This window comes from Lycorma delicatula, chromosome 1, assembly GCF_047948215.1.
Source record: "Lycorma delicatula isolate Av1 chromosome 1, ASM4794821v1, whole genome shotgun sequence".
In the NCBI taxonomy this organism is placed as follows: domain Eukaryota; kingdom Metazoa; phylum Arthropoda; class Insecta; order Hemiptera; family Fulgoridae; genus Lycorma; species Lycorma delicatula.
The window spans coordinates 342,687,060-342,701,396 of NC_134455.1; the positions used below are offsets into that span (position 1 = coordinate 342,687,060).

Sequence of the window (14,337 nt, forward strand, 5' to 3'; positions counted from 1 at the left end):
GAGAGGAGGATTCTCCTCTTGCTCGCCCTCGGTCCATCCTTCGTCGAGAGCACCTTACCTAGGTCAATCAGGATCTTTCCACTTTCTCGGCCACCTTCTGGATAAGGAGGGTGAAGCGCCCTGATCGATCTAATCAGACCCCAAGGTATTTGGCACTTCTTGAGTCCGTCACCACATGGCCATTAACCAGGACCCTCATCCTCCTTCTGCTGATTAGGGCCACCATTACAGTCTTCTGCCGGGGGTGTTGGAGCCCTCTCTCGTTGAGCCATGCGCTCACTCTTCTCATTGCTTCGCTGGCAGTCTCTTCTACTTGACACTCAGTATCTCCAGCGACCAGCATCATCGGTGTATGCAATCACCTGGGAATCTCCCGGTAAGACCAGTCTCAGGACGCCACGTTACAAAGCAACGAGCCGAGTACCGAGCCCTGCGGTGTCCCCCCCTGTATTTCAAAATGCTCCCTGTTCTCTTCTGCATCTACGAACACTGTTCTGTCCCGAAGTTAGTTGTTGATTATGGACAGAACAGTGTCCTTTATTCCCCAGTTCCACCAGAATAACACTCCAGGGAAGACTTAAACACATTCTGAATGTCAAGCAGGACACATTCTGGAACGTACCAGCGGAATCCTATGTGTCCTCCAGGTGCCTTCTTTCTTTTTCTGTTTAGCCTCCGGGAATTACTGTTTAGATATTACTTCAGAGGATGATATGTATAAGTGTAAATGAAGCGTAGTCTTGTACAGTCTCAGTTCGACCATTCCTGAAATGTATGGTTAATTGAAACTCAACCACGAAAGAACACAAGTATCAATGATCTAGTATTCAAATCCGTATAAAATAACTGTCTTTACCAGGATTTGGACGGTAGAATTCTCGACTTCCAAATCAGCTGATCTGGGATGCGTTCACCACTAGACCAACCGGTGGGTTGTCCACCAGGTGCCTGCGGCTCTGTTTCTGCACCAGCCCAGATGACAAATTTGTAATGCACCAACTTCACTGATCTCTATATAACTGAATAGAGCGTATGGCGTAAAATACAATTAAGTATTCAATATTGAAGCATACAACAGCGCTGCAGAAAGAGATGCTGGAAACGAAATAGAACAATTGTACGCTTGCGTGACTGTAATGTGATGGTAGAGCAGTTTTATCATCCGGAAGTCTCGGATTCGAATCCCGGTCAGGCATGGCATTTTCACACGCGCTTCAAATCATTCATCTCATCCTCTGAAGCAATACCTAACGGTAGTCCCGGAGGTTAAACAAACAAAAAATGTATCGCTATTTTTACACTTACATCTGCGCATACGCTGCTTCATTTTATTTATTTTACCACTCATTTTGTAGCACTGGTTTATACTTCAAAATTTACCAATTCCAATAAATGGTCCCCTATCCAATTATATAGAGATCAGTGACCAACTTCTGAAGTTGGTTATAGGTTATGTTGACTAAAATTCCATGATTTTAATTTTGTATGTAGTGTGCAGATGTCTGGGATGAAATCTGTAATTTTTGCTGTACATAAACCCAAAATCAAGTTTTTGTGCCGATGCTTTTGCTCAAATTTAAATAAGCACCCATATGATGAAATTGTTCCGTTTCATACCAATCGGCAATTAGCAAAATATGTATGTGAAAATATACTGTATAATAAAAATGGTATGTAAAATTTTTCCGTTTTTTCACCTTTATTTGTAAGTAATTATATTTCTTTGATAGGTTATTTTTTAATGCAGTTTTTTATTGTGATTACTGCTTATAAATGTACATGCAGACAATTTTCGTTCCTTATAATTAGATTTAATTCACAAGGTTTTTTTTTGTAAGATTTAGAGTTTAAACTGTTAACCAAACGTAACAATCGTAGCTTAAATATTTTCTGTAGTATTCCATTTCAGTGTTATCTTTATTTTAAATCTTAGTTATGATTATTTTTTGTACATATTTAATGATTCTTCTCTAATTTGTTTCAACGAATTACCCATACATTTAGGTATCTGATGACTGAACATTAGGTAATTGTGTTAAATTGGAAATTACAAGATAATGCATTTTTAAGTGTCATAAATTGATTTTTTAAGTTTTTTTAAATTGAAAATTTTAAGTATAAAATTTTAATTTTATAATTAATTATTTAGTTTAAAATAATTCTGCAATATGATATTTGGCTGTATAATAATTGTATGATTATAGATTAGTTACGTGAATCATAGTTTGACCAAAAATTGTATGGTACATGAAATATGTAACTGCATTTGCTTATTCTTCAGTGACTGCAGTTGTTTACCACACTGACAAAAATTATTGGCTTTATTGATATTTAACAGTAATTGCAAACCTAGGCTGCCCTTTAGTGATTGACTCAGTGTAAAAATAAAATTTAACATCTCTTTATAATTGTCACATTATTTTTTATTGTTGTAGTGATAAGTCGATAGAATTGTATGGCCAGAACTTAATATTACCTGAAATGATTCAGTCTCTGAATTTGATGCACATAAATTTGTCTCTGTAACCATTCATGTGATGTGAATCATCTTTATATTTTATTACTCTAATTTGCTGAGCCCCATCTGTTCATCAAATTTACCTGCGTGGAAGAATGTCCAGATCAAGTAAATTATAGTATTAATTTATTGTTAGATGTTGGAGACCTGCAGGCACCAAATTGTTTGAATTTGTATTGTTTGTTGCAGTTTTAAACAGTTTTCAGGTATTTTTTCTTTAATGATTTGAGAATTGAGAATCAAGTTCAGCAAAAATCAGTCCAGTGTCTATACAAGAGATCCTTGCTCTATTTTTCTACACAGCCCTCATTATCCATTGCAGGAGGTGTACATTGCCAGCAATGTTCTTTTTCTTGGTGAATGAATAAATCTCTGTCTTGCTAAAGGGTCAATCCATTTGAAGTGACCCAAGGATGGTTGCTTGACAAATTCAAAAAAAGTTGTAACTTACACGTTTGTTTCCTACATGTCTCGGAACCTTATAGCTGTTTTATATTTAAAATTTTTATGTAAGGAGTTTACCTGTGGCAGTCATTTTTGTTATGGTGTGCATACGTATTTTTGTGATTGTAAGAGTTTACAGAAAAAATCATAATTAAAAATCTATTCGTCCTGGATGGATGAAACAAAATACAATTTAATCATTTTAAAGTATTTTGAGAAATACCTTGAGAAATTATTTCTCAAGGTAAAAGATTGGTCCTCTTCTTTCTATGATAAAATTAAAAATAAAGTTGAACATCAAAACGGTGAAATTTCACTTTAGGTGATTTTTTTCAAGAAGCAGGGATGGCATATACAGTTTGAATTATTTTTTCATATGTAGGTAGTATATGTTTGTAGTTTTAACATAAATAATATTAATGATGATATACTTACCCCTAAATTTTTATGAAATTTTGTCAAACTAATTTTTTTTTTAAATATTCAAATTTTGGCTTCAAATAACTCTGATGGGGCTGGTGATAAAAATTTCAAATTAGCACAACTTGCAGTGATGTTTATAGCAAATAAAAAAGTTTCTTGTGTATTGTAATAATAAAAGAGTTATAACCTTTCAAAAGTCATGAAAAACCTGTTAGAAGCGATACTATTTTGACTCGCTAAATAAGTGCTCCAAGGGGGTTTCTTGTCATTTTTGCACTTCACATTTTTAAAGGTTAGGTTTTTAATTATAAATTAAAATGGTACTTACGTATTAATGCCACCGCAGCTACAGCTTTATTTAAAAACAAAGTAGTCAATCGAATTTCGGTGGAAAATGGGCCGATATAGAGTTTAACATAGATTCAAAACAGTCTCTTTATTAATTTTAATATAATTTAACCAAACTTAACCTACGCAATTATTACCTTAACCTACCTATTGCAATTATTTATTATTTAAATTACAATAATTACTGAATTTATTAAATAAATACTCAAAAAATTACGGTGTTACTTAGTCAAGGTTAGCAAGCGAAGTGAGCGTAGGTTAAGTTTGGTTAAATTATATTTATAAAATAAATAAATCTAAATAACCATTTCTTAAAATTAATAAACAGACTCAATAAAATAAATACTCAATTTTAAATAAAGCTGTAGTTGCGGTGGCGTTAATACGTAAGTACCATTAAAATAATAGTAAATGGATATGTAAGTGAAATATTATTTATTTAAGAAATAATATTTACTCTTATTAAAACATATAACATGTTGTTGATGGGTTTTAAAGAAATACTAATTAAATCAGAATTTTCTTCGGCCTTGTTTAATGTGTATACATTCACCAAAATAATTTCAATGTGTTAAAAGTTTTGTTTTCTACAGATTTCATTTCTTTTTAATTATTTTCTAGTATTCATGTTGTAATTGACCATTTCTCATTTTTTAATTAGTTGTATTTTATAATGCTCTGATCAAGATACCATAATTTCCAATGGTTCTTCTAACCAAATTCTGGGTCAGTTCATTTTTCTTCCGTTAAATGGCAAACCTACTCATTGTGATCTATATAATGTATAATTATGTAACTATGTGATTGAAATATATGTTTATTTGTATTTCGAGGCATTCATTTATATATTTACTTATTTATTTGAGTGAATTAAAACTTCTTACTAGATAATTCTATTTTTATGAATAAATTGTTTGTTTGTTCTTATTAACTGTGTGAAATTTTTTGAAATATAAAATCAAATTTCCCACAGAAGATCCAAAAGAAATGAAGCAAAAACGATCTACTGGAAAATTAACTGCTTAACAATCCTATAGAAATTCAGACTGGAAACTTTTGTTAAAACATGAACTATTATTTGTCTGGTTTGTGATAAAAGAAGGAAAAAACAAAATTAATTTAATAAATTGCAACCAACACCAGAGAAATGACTTTTTCTTAAAAGAAAATCCTTAAGTTCCTTCATTAATGTTTTAACCAATTACAAATTACTTAGGTATGATTTGTCAACAGCACTTCTGTTTCGTAAGAACTATGGAATCATTTGCTTATGTTAATGATTTGATTAGTTGATTTGTGTCTGTTAGGTTATCTTATGTTTGGAATTAACTTTTTTGGGTTGTTGCTGATCTGCATGGTTTTCTTTTCTTTCTCTACTAATGTGTTTTTGTTGAAGCTGTGAATCCATTAGATGATTATTTTCATAAAATGTTATTACTGGTTTCTGTCTGATATTTTAAAAAGTGGAGACTAATCCTGTAATATTCAGGACTACAAAAAGAAAGAAGCTACTAACAAAGTTAAAAAACATTTTATTTCTTAGGAAATAAATCCATATTAATTATGAAAAAGTATTTATAAATTATAATTTATAGTTATAAAAAAAAAACATTTTTTATAAAAATAATTGAATGATCCAAAGGTCAGCACAACAGATTGAGGTTTACATATTTACATTTTATTATTCTTTTTCTTAAATCAGCAGAAGTGAACTTAGGCGGAACAAAGAGAACTGATAGAAAACTTTGGATTTCAGACGACATATTGCAGCTGATGGATGAACGTAGAAAATATAAGAATGCGAGTGATGAAGAAAGTAAAAGGAACTATCAAGAATTAAGAAATACTACAAACAAGAACTGCAAACTAGCAAAAAAGAAGAGTGGATTAAAGAAAAGTGTTCAGAAGTGAAAAGAGAAATGAACATTGGTAAAATAGACGGAGCATACAGGAAAGTTAAGGAAAATTTTGGGGTACATAAATTAAAATCTAATAATGTGTTAAACAAAGATTGTACACCAATATATAATACGAAAGGTAAAGTCGATAGATGGGTGGAATATATTGCAGAGTTATACGGAGGAAATGAAATAGAAAATGGTGTTATAGAGGAAGAAGAGGAAGTTGAGGAGGATGAAATGGGAGAAACAATACTGAGATCTGAATTTAAGAGAGCATTAAAAGATTTAAATGGCAGAAAGGCTCCTGGAATAGACGGAATACCTGTAGAATTACTGCGCAGTACAGGTGAGGAAGCAATTGATAGATTATACCAACTGGTGTGTAATATTTATGAAAAAGGGGAATTTCCGTCAGACTTCAAAAAAAGTGTTATAGTCATGATACCAAAGAAAGCAGGGGCAGATAAATGTGAAGAATACAGAACAATTAGTTTAACTAATCATGCATCAAAAATCTTAACTAGAATTCTATACAGAAGAATTGAGAGAAGAGTGGAAGAAATGTTAGGAGCAGACCAATTTGGTTTCAGGAAAAGTATAGGGATAAGGGAAGCAATTTTAGGCCTCAGATTAATAGTAGAAGGAAGATTACAGAAAAACAAACCAATATACTTGGCATTTATAGACCTAGAAAAGGCGTTCAATAATGTAGACTGGAATAAAATGTTCAGCATTTAAAAAAAATTAGGGTTCAAGTACAGACAGAAAAACAATTGCTAACATTTACAGGAACCAAACAGCAACAATAACAATTGAAGAACATTAGAAAGAAACCGTAATAAGAAAGGGAGTTCGACAACGATGTTCCTTATTCCCGTTACTTTTTAATCTTTTCATAGAACTAGTAGTTAATGATATTAAAGAACAATTTAGATCCGGAGTAACAGTAAAAGGTGAAAAAATAAAGATGCTAAGATTTGCTGATGATATAGTAATTCTAGCTGAGAGTAAAAAGAATTTAGAAGGAACAATGAATGGCACGGATGAAGTCCTATGCAAGAACTACCGCATGAAAATAAACAAGAACAAAACAAAAGTAATGAAATGTAGTAGAAATAACGAAGATTGACCATTGAATGTAAAAATAGGAAGAGAAAAAATTGTGGAGGTAGAAGAATTTTGTTATTTGGGAAGTAGAATTACTAAAGATGGACGAAGCAGGAGTGACATAAAATGCCGAATAGCACAGGTGAAACAAGCTGTCAGTCAGAAATATAATTTGTTTACATAAAAAATTAATTTAAATGTCAGGAAAAGATTTTTGAAAGCATATGTTTGGAGCGTTGCTTTTTATATGGAAGTGAAAGTTGGACGATCGGAGTACCTAAGAAGCAAAGATTAAAAGCTTTTGAAATGTGGTGCTATAGGAGAATGTTAAAAATCAGATGGGTGAATAATAAATAACAAGTGACAAATAAGTAATAATAACAAGTGATAATAAGTGACAAATTAAGAGTTGTTGCGGCAAATAGATGAAGAAAGAAGCATTTGGAAAAATATATTTAAAAGAAGAGACAGACTTATAGGCCCCATATTAAGGCATCCTGGATTAGTCACTTTAATATTGGAGGGACAGGTAGAAGGAAAAAAATGTGCAGGCAGGCAATGTTTGGAGTATGTAAAACAAATTGTTAGGGATGTAGGATGTAGGGGGTATACCAAAATGAAATGACTAGCACTAGATAGGGAATCTTGGAGAGCTGCATCAAACCAGTCAAATGACTGAAGACAAAAAAAACCATTATTCTATAAGATTAATAAAAAATTAAATAGAAATGCATAGTTAATCTTAGACTAGGATATAATGTAGAATAATTTTCATGAATAAATTGTTCCTTTACAATTATTTTAGTAAACGTTTGTTAGAAATCCTGAATATGTTTAAATTTTTTCTTAAAAAAGAATAAAAGTAAAATTTACAAATTGCAAATTTAAGGACTGTTTAAAAATATTTTGAATATTATTTATAAAGTGCAGATTTTTAAAATTGATAAATATTTTATTAGATTTATTTTTAAAATGTTATGAAAATAATGTTTTTAAATGTACTGGAATTTTAAAAATTTGAGGTATTAATCTATTAATGTAGTAGGCGATCTACTACTGTAGTTAGTTTGTTAGTTCTTAGATAGTGCCATTGAAATAAGAAAATAAATGAAATTATAAATATAATCTAACCAAACTTTAACATATGCTTGCTAACCTTGAGTTAAGTTTGGTTAGATTATATTTATAATTTTATTTATTTATTCTGTTATTTCAATGTAGCATTTCAGTGGTGGCATATAAGAACTAACTGCAGCAGTAGATTGCCTACTACATTAATTTTGACTTCAGTAATGAGTTAGTCTTCTAACTGTCAATTAATGCGCACCTTTTGGTACTTGTTGGTTAGCTTCCCACCTAATTTATTTTGTTGGTTACCTAGACACCACCAGTGTTTTACTTTTTTCACAATTTTGTTTTGCTAAAAACTGCTATTATAAACTTTTATAACCTTAAAAAATTTATTTTTTTAAAATTACTTATTGTTAATTAGGTGATATTAGCAAGCATGAGGTTATGTTAATGTTGTACAAATCAGTACAGATTACAATACTTACAGATTCAGTATACAGAATCAATTAGATTGTCAAATAAGCCAGCCTCTGTGGTGCAAGTGGTAGCGTCTCGGCCTTTCATCCGGAGATCCCGGGTTCAAATCCCGGTCAGGCATAGCTTTTTTCACACACATTACAAATCATTCATCTCATTCTCTGAAGCAATACCTAACGGTGGTCCCGGAGGTTAAACAAGAAAAAAAGAAAACGTTATCAAGTAAGCTTTTGAACTTTTTGTGTTTAATTTTTTTTATCAGTGCTCATATTAAAAAATAAATAAGGTGGTACGCTGACAAGTATCATAATTTAATTACTAGAAGAAGATCTCTCAAAATATTTTTTTTACTAAGGGATATCCTTTAACATTAAAAAATAATTTACATGAATTAACCAAAAGACTTGTTTTAAATGTCTTTGTTTGGTTTTGTCTTGTTTTAAAACTTTCCAAAATAATTCTTTTTAATGGTACATGATCAGCTGAAGATTGGAGATCTAATAACATAGAAAAATATTAGAACTTATAAAGATTTTAAATTTGAACCCCAATGACTAAAAGTTATTGATTCAAGTAGCACAAGATAAATGTATAAATTTTATAGAGAAAACTACTAGCTCTACTTCTTTCAGTAAATTCACACACATACACCAAGGTTGTTCACCGACCAACTAACAAGCAATAACCATGAAAGTGTGGCTAGCAATATACATAAAGTATTATTCTCTCTTTTGTAAATTAATGGTATGTATTATAGTGAAACTTAATCCCTGATTTTATAAAAGTGTTGATTTTCAGGCATTTATTTGTATCATCATCCATCCACCCCATTTTTATTATTGCAACCATTCAGAATTACTGTTTACTTCCACATATATGCATACGTTATCACATATATTTATAAAAACTTATAAAAATCTTGCCATTTGATAACCATTTTTAATAACTAAAAATTTTACAAAATTTAATTCAACAATTTTCTCATGAACAGACAAAAAAGCAGCATCATATAATAATATATTGCTTATTGCATCTCATTTTCACAAACAAAACACATTATGAGAGCAGTATTGCACAAGGCAGCTTCTATTACGAAATATAAAATAAGTGAATAAAAAATATTTATTCAACCGAAAAATAGTCTGCATTATTTATTTGTCTGTAACAATGTTTTAGCACAGTTTGTCTCAATCTTTCTAATGAATTTAATAATTTCATTAATATTATTTATTTCCTAACTGTTCTTGTTACTCATTGCTCAGTACTTATACAACAGTTAGTTCACTTCTGATAATGTGGTTGGGCAGAATTATATTAGTAATAAAGTATTGACAGTTACTGTGTAACGTAAAATAATCACTGGCTTATATTTTACTTGTTAGTGCATTTTTAGCCAACTTATCTGATCATTGATGTTATAAAATATTAATTGATCTTCACCCATAATTTTCTTTGGGTGTTTAACAGACAGTGTAATCAATGCTTACTATTTGTGCTATAAATTGAGATCACATTCTCTTTTAAATGTAGCACAAATGCAAATCGAGGATTTTTTGTTAGACTATTCCCTATAATAACTTACATTTATGGCGTAAATATGAAATACATATAACAAATGCAGCTAATAAAATAAAACAACCGAAATAAATATAACAAATGAAAATTATTTAAAACTTATAGTAATTAAAATATTATTTTAAATAATTTTATTTAAAACTTATAGTTTTAAATAATTTTCACAAAGCATTTGTGTTACAAAGTCTTCACTAAAATATAAAAATGTAAAAAAATTATTGCAGTGGTTGTATTTTAATTTTCACCCAGTGTTAGAAATTTTCAGATTGCATTAAGCTGTAATGTATAAAACAAAATCATTACCCCCCCCCCCAAAAAAAAAGAAGAATTTAGTATTATTTTGCTTGGAATAGGATAACCATCAAAATTCCATCAGGAATATCGATTGTAAATTTTGCAGAAAAAATGTATAATTTAATTAGTTTTCAATGATTTCCTTATGAAATGTTTTACATTTAATTATATTCTATGTATCCTGTTTTTTGTTTTTTTTTTTCATTTAAAATATTTATGCTGCAATAAACAGTATATTCTATTGACAATATCTTTCAGAGGAATGAAAAATTTACATCATTATCAATGCTTTTGTTTTTCTCTGTGAATTTGTTATTTCAGTAATATTAACACTTTTGGTGTATCCTTCACTGTATCTTCTTTGGATTATTTCCTGCATTTCCTCATTGTAGTCATGATTCTTTTTTTCTTTGGTGTGGTTGAACAGAGTAAGATGCCCTATTACAATCCCGGTTCAAAAGCTGCCATATAGGCAGAGATGATTATGATCACCATACTATTAAGATTCATCTCAAATATTATGTTTAAAGTATGCGTTAAATAGTAGTCAGTTCAAGGTTTCATTTTCTTCAAGCTGTTCAGCAACTTTTTTGTGCTAATTTTTTTTAAATAAAAAAAAAATTAGATTAGGATTGATTAAAACATTTTATAAGGAAAGTATTAAAAAATAATTAAATTGTAATTTTCTTTTTCTGCATAATTTATCATCAATATTTCTGGTGGAATTTTGGTGGTTATCCTATTGCAAGTAATACTAAATTATTATTTTTTTTTAATAATGATTTTGTTTTATACAGCTTAATGCCATCTAAGGGATTCTAACACTGGGTAAAAATGAAACTAAACCCCTTTGTAATGTAAAAAAATAATTATTATAAAAATAATTGTTTTTATATCTCTATATTTCAGTGAAGAGTTACACAAATACTGTAAGAGCATTCTTAGGTGAACATGGTAATAAGGAGAAAAACTGGTCACTAAAACTCTTCAAACGATTCACTCCAGCCACCTTTTTCACTTTGTCACTGGCAGAGTGTTTGAGAGTATAGGTAGCATTATGCCAAAAAATAGCTCAGAATTTGTCTTACTCTTACTTAATATTGGTATTTTTGTAAGAGCTGTAGTTATTGTGCTTTATTTTGCAATAACTTGTCCGACTGATTTAACTTTTAAACTTTTGTGTTAATCTTGAAGTGGTCAATTTTGAACCTATCATTTTTCTTTTAAATCTAGTCTAGTCATCTTGTTGACAAAGAAGACTATATGAAAGCAGGAAGAAGTATACAGTTGACAGATATAGTGAAGGTCGTCCAGACAAAGCAGTTGTATCCATAAAGTCTCTATAATATTTTACGTTATATATTTATTAAACGTTTTATTGATTGGTTATTAAGTTTTAGTTATAAATATTTTATTTATTTATTTATGTCTCAAAGTTCCAGAAAAGATATCAATTAAATTTTTAAAAGAACTGAAAATATAATACATTATGTTCGTGTAATTTAGAGCTAATTCAAAATTTTATGTTAACTGAATTATGTAGATAAATATATGAGAAAGATAGATGTGGTTCTAATCAAAACATTGTAATTTAATGCTGTTGAGATTAATTTCCGTTAGGCCAGTGCAGAAGTTGAAAAATAATTCTTGCTGAATTGAATATCGATATATAAACCACAAAATAAGGTAATTGTGCAGAATTCGCCAATCAAGTGGTGCCTTTTGAAATCATCAACATGATATATAAGGTACATTTGATATAATCAGCATGTATATCTATGTTTTTACTCTGGCTTAGTGGAAAATCATGAAAATTAAAGGGCATAAATTAAGTTTACATTTAAAAAGAGATAGAGCTATGAGAGAACAAATATGAAACATATTCTTCAAAGTAAGTTATATTTTTTTATGTTGCTTTAAAGCAACTAGAAAGTTCAAGTTAACCGTAATAATTGACATTAGAAGCATTTGAACTAATTAACCCATCAAAAAGATGTAAAATAGACAACCTGTTTCTTAAATATGAATTTGTCTAAATTTTTTTATAGTATATTTTAATTTATCATTTTTTTATCAGGTATTATTGTTTGTAATAAACCATATGGTATTAGTTTTTCAAGAACTGAATCACAGTGGAAAAAAGGATTGAGCTCAATAAAATCAAGCGTAATCACACATAAGGTTTTTGAAGAAATTCAGGATCATACTATAAGCAATGCAGAAGATAAGATTAATTTGTTTGATGCTTTACCTTATATTAAATCGAATCTTAGTTGCGAGTCATTATGTGTAATTAAATGTCCTGAAAAGTAAGTAAATATATTTATACAGACTATTTTTATTGTATTTTTTCTGTTGTTGTTAGTTTAAATGAGTACTTACAGTATAGTTTTGTTGACATTATATTTCTTACAATAATCATTATACCTTTAATAAATTTTGGATCTTCTTGCTTACTTTTTCATTTATTTTTTATTATTTTTGTGGTATGATATATTGGCATGCTTAGAATATTTGTTAGTTATGTCATAACTAACCATTCTAGTGTCTTTATTTACATTTAACTTATTTATTTACTAATTCATAGCCATTTTTGTATTAAATGCATTAGGTAAATTCAATTTATTCCTGAGAATTTTATCTTATTATCTTTGATATAATATAACAGGGAGCAGATTTAAAGTTTATTAAAAGTTGCATTGGGATGTTTAATTTATGAATTTTTGATAGTCTAGTTAATTTTGGGTCAATCTGTTCAAAAGGATATAATCTAGAATGGTATTTTAAATTGTTATTACTATAATTAAAAGTCTGACTTTTTTTATTAAACCTTTCTTTACTTCTAAAAATGTGTTAGTTGGGTCATTAATTTCCTCATATTATCAAAAATGTATTGTTTCATTAAATTATTATATTTTCCAACTGTCATGATTACTAGTGTATTTGTTTTATCTGATTTTACTATTAAAAGATTGTTTGTATTTAAATTGTCTCTTTAATTGGTAAATGATTTGTTTGTTGATAAATGATTTATAAGAAAATTTTGTTTTTAATTTTTTAAATATTGTAGCTGGTAATATTGTGTAATTGTTTCATATCATTCAAGGATTCATTCTGTTGGAATTTGTTGTAGATAACATTCTTCTTAATAATGTTATTTTATTATTAATTAAGCTAATATTAATGAAGTAATGTTAAGAATCAATTAAGTTGAATTTAAATGCATTAGTGATGATAAATTTTTCATTATCATTAAAATTGATATTTTTTATGTTTAAAACTTTATTACTTATGTTATTATCCAAATTTTCTTGACAATGTATAAAATTAGGTTTAAATTTATTTTGAATTATTACTATTAACATGTTATTTCTGATTAAAAAGTTCTGCATCATAATTATGTGTATTTTTAATTTTGATTACATTATAACTTTTGGTTTCATGAGACCTTTTTAGGTTATATTTATGTCTATTAATTTCAATAAAATTTTTTATATAATCAAAGTTAGTGATCTGAGCTGTTTTGTAATTTTAAATGTGTATTCAATATTTATACAATTTCTCTTATAGTATACTTGTTCAATCTTTTGTTTTATTTGGAAACGTTCTGCACATTCTTTTGTTTTTATCATAGCTTTATTGTACTGGAAATTACTTAGAAATAGTGAAAACATATACATAAAGTATTTATACACTATTAATATCATTAAAAAGATTACTATAACTTACAATAAATAAGTATTTAAATCAGCATACAAACTTAATAAGCACATAATAAAATATTTAAAAAAACGAAAATAATAATAAAATAAACAATCTGTGTGAATTTATAAAATTAATGATTGTGTTGGTATGTATATAACAAATAAAAAAACAAAGAGATCCTTTAAAACTAGATTTCTTGAACATTATAGAAATTGCAAAAGTAATAAAATAGGTTTTTCTAATACAGTAGACCATGTAATCAACAATAAACTTTACTTCTGACTTAAATATATAATAGACATATCTATAAAATGTATTATAAAAATATTATATATGTAAATACAAACAAAATTTCAGTTTGATGAACCTCAGACAGTGTTTGAGGGAGATGGTGTTATAGAAACTAAAACAAATTTTAACAGTCATATAAATTAATATGCAATTTTCATTATTTTAGTATTTTTATTATGCAAT

The 14,337-nt window shown here is 28.7% G+C and overlaps 1 protein-coding gene across 1 annotated transcript in view; it reads left to right on the plus strand.

Annotated features, from left to right (window-relative positions):
• Positions 1–1,036: 1,036 nt before the first annotated feature.
• The window catches only part of LOC142334343 (mitochondrial mRNA pseudouridine synthase RPUSD3-like), a 44,056-nt gene continuing 30,755 nt past the window's right edge, over positions 1,037–14,337 (plus strand). The window contains exons 1-2 of the mRNA XM_075382313.1: positions 1,037–1,670; positions 12,236–12,467. Coding sequence (XP_075238428.1) covers positions 1,499–1,670; positions 12,236–12,467 — 404 coding nt within the window. The 5' untranslated portion in view covers positions 1,037–1,498. The remainder of the gene's footprint in view (positions 1,671–12,235; positions 12,468–14,337) is intronic.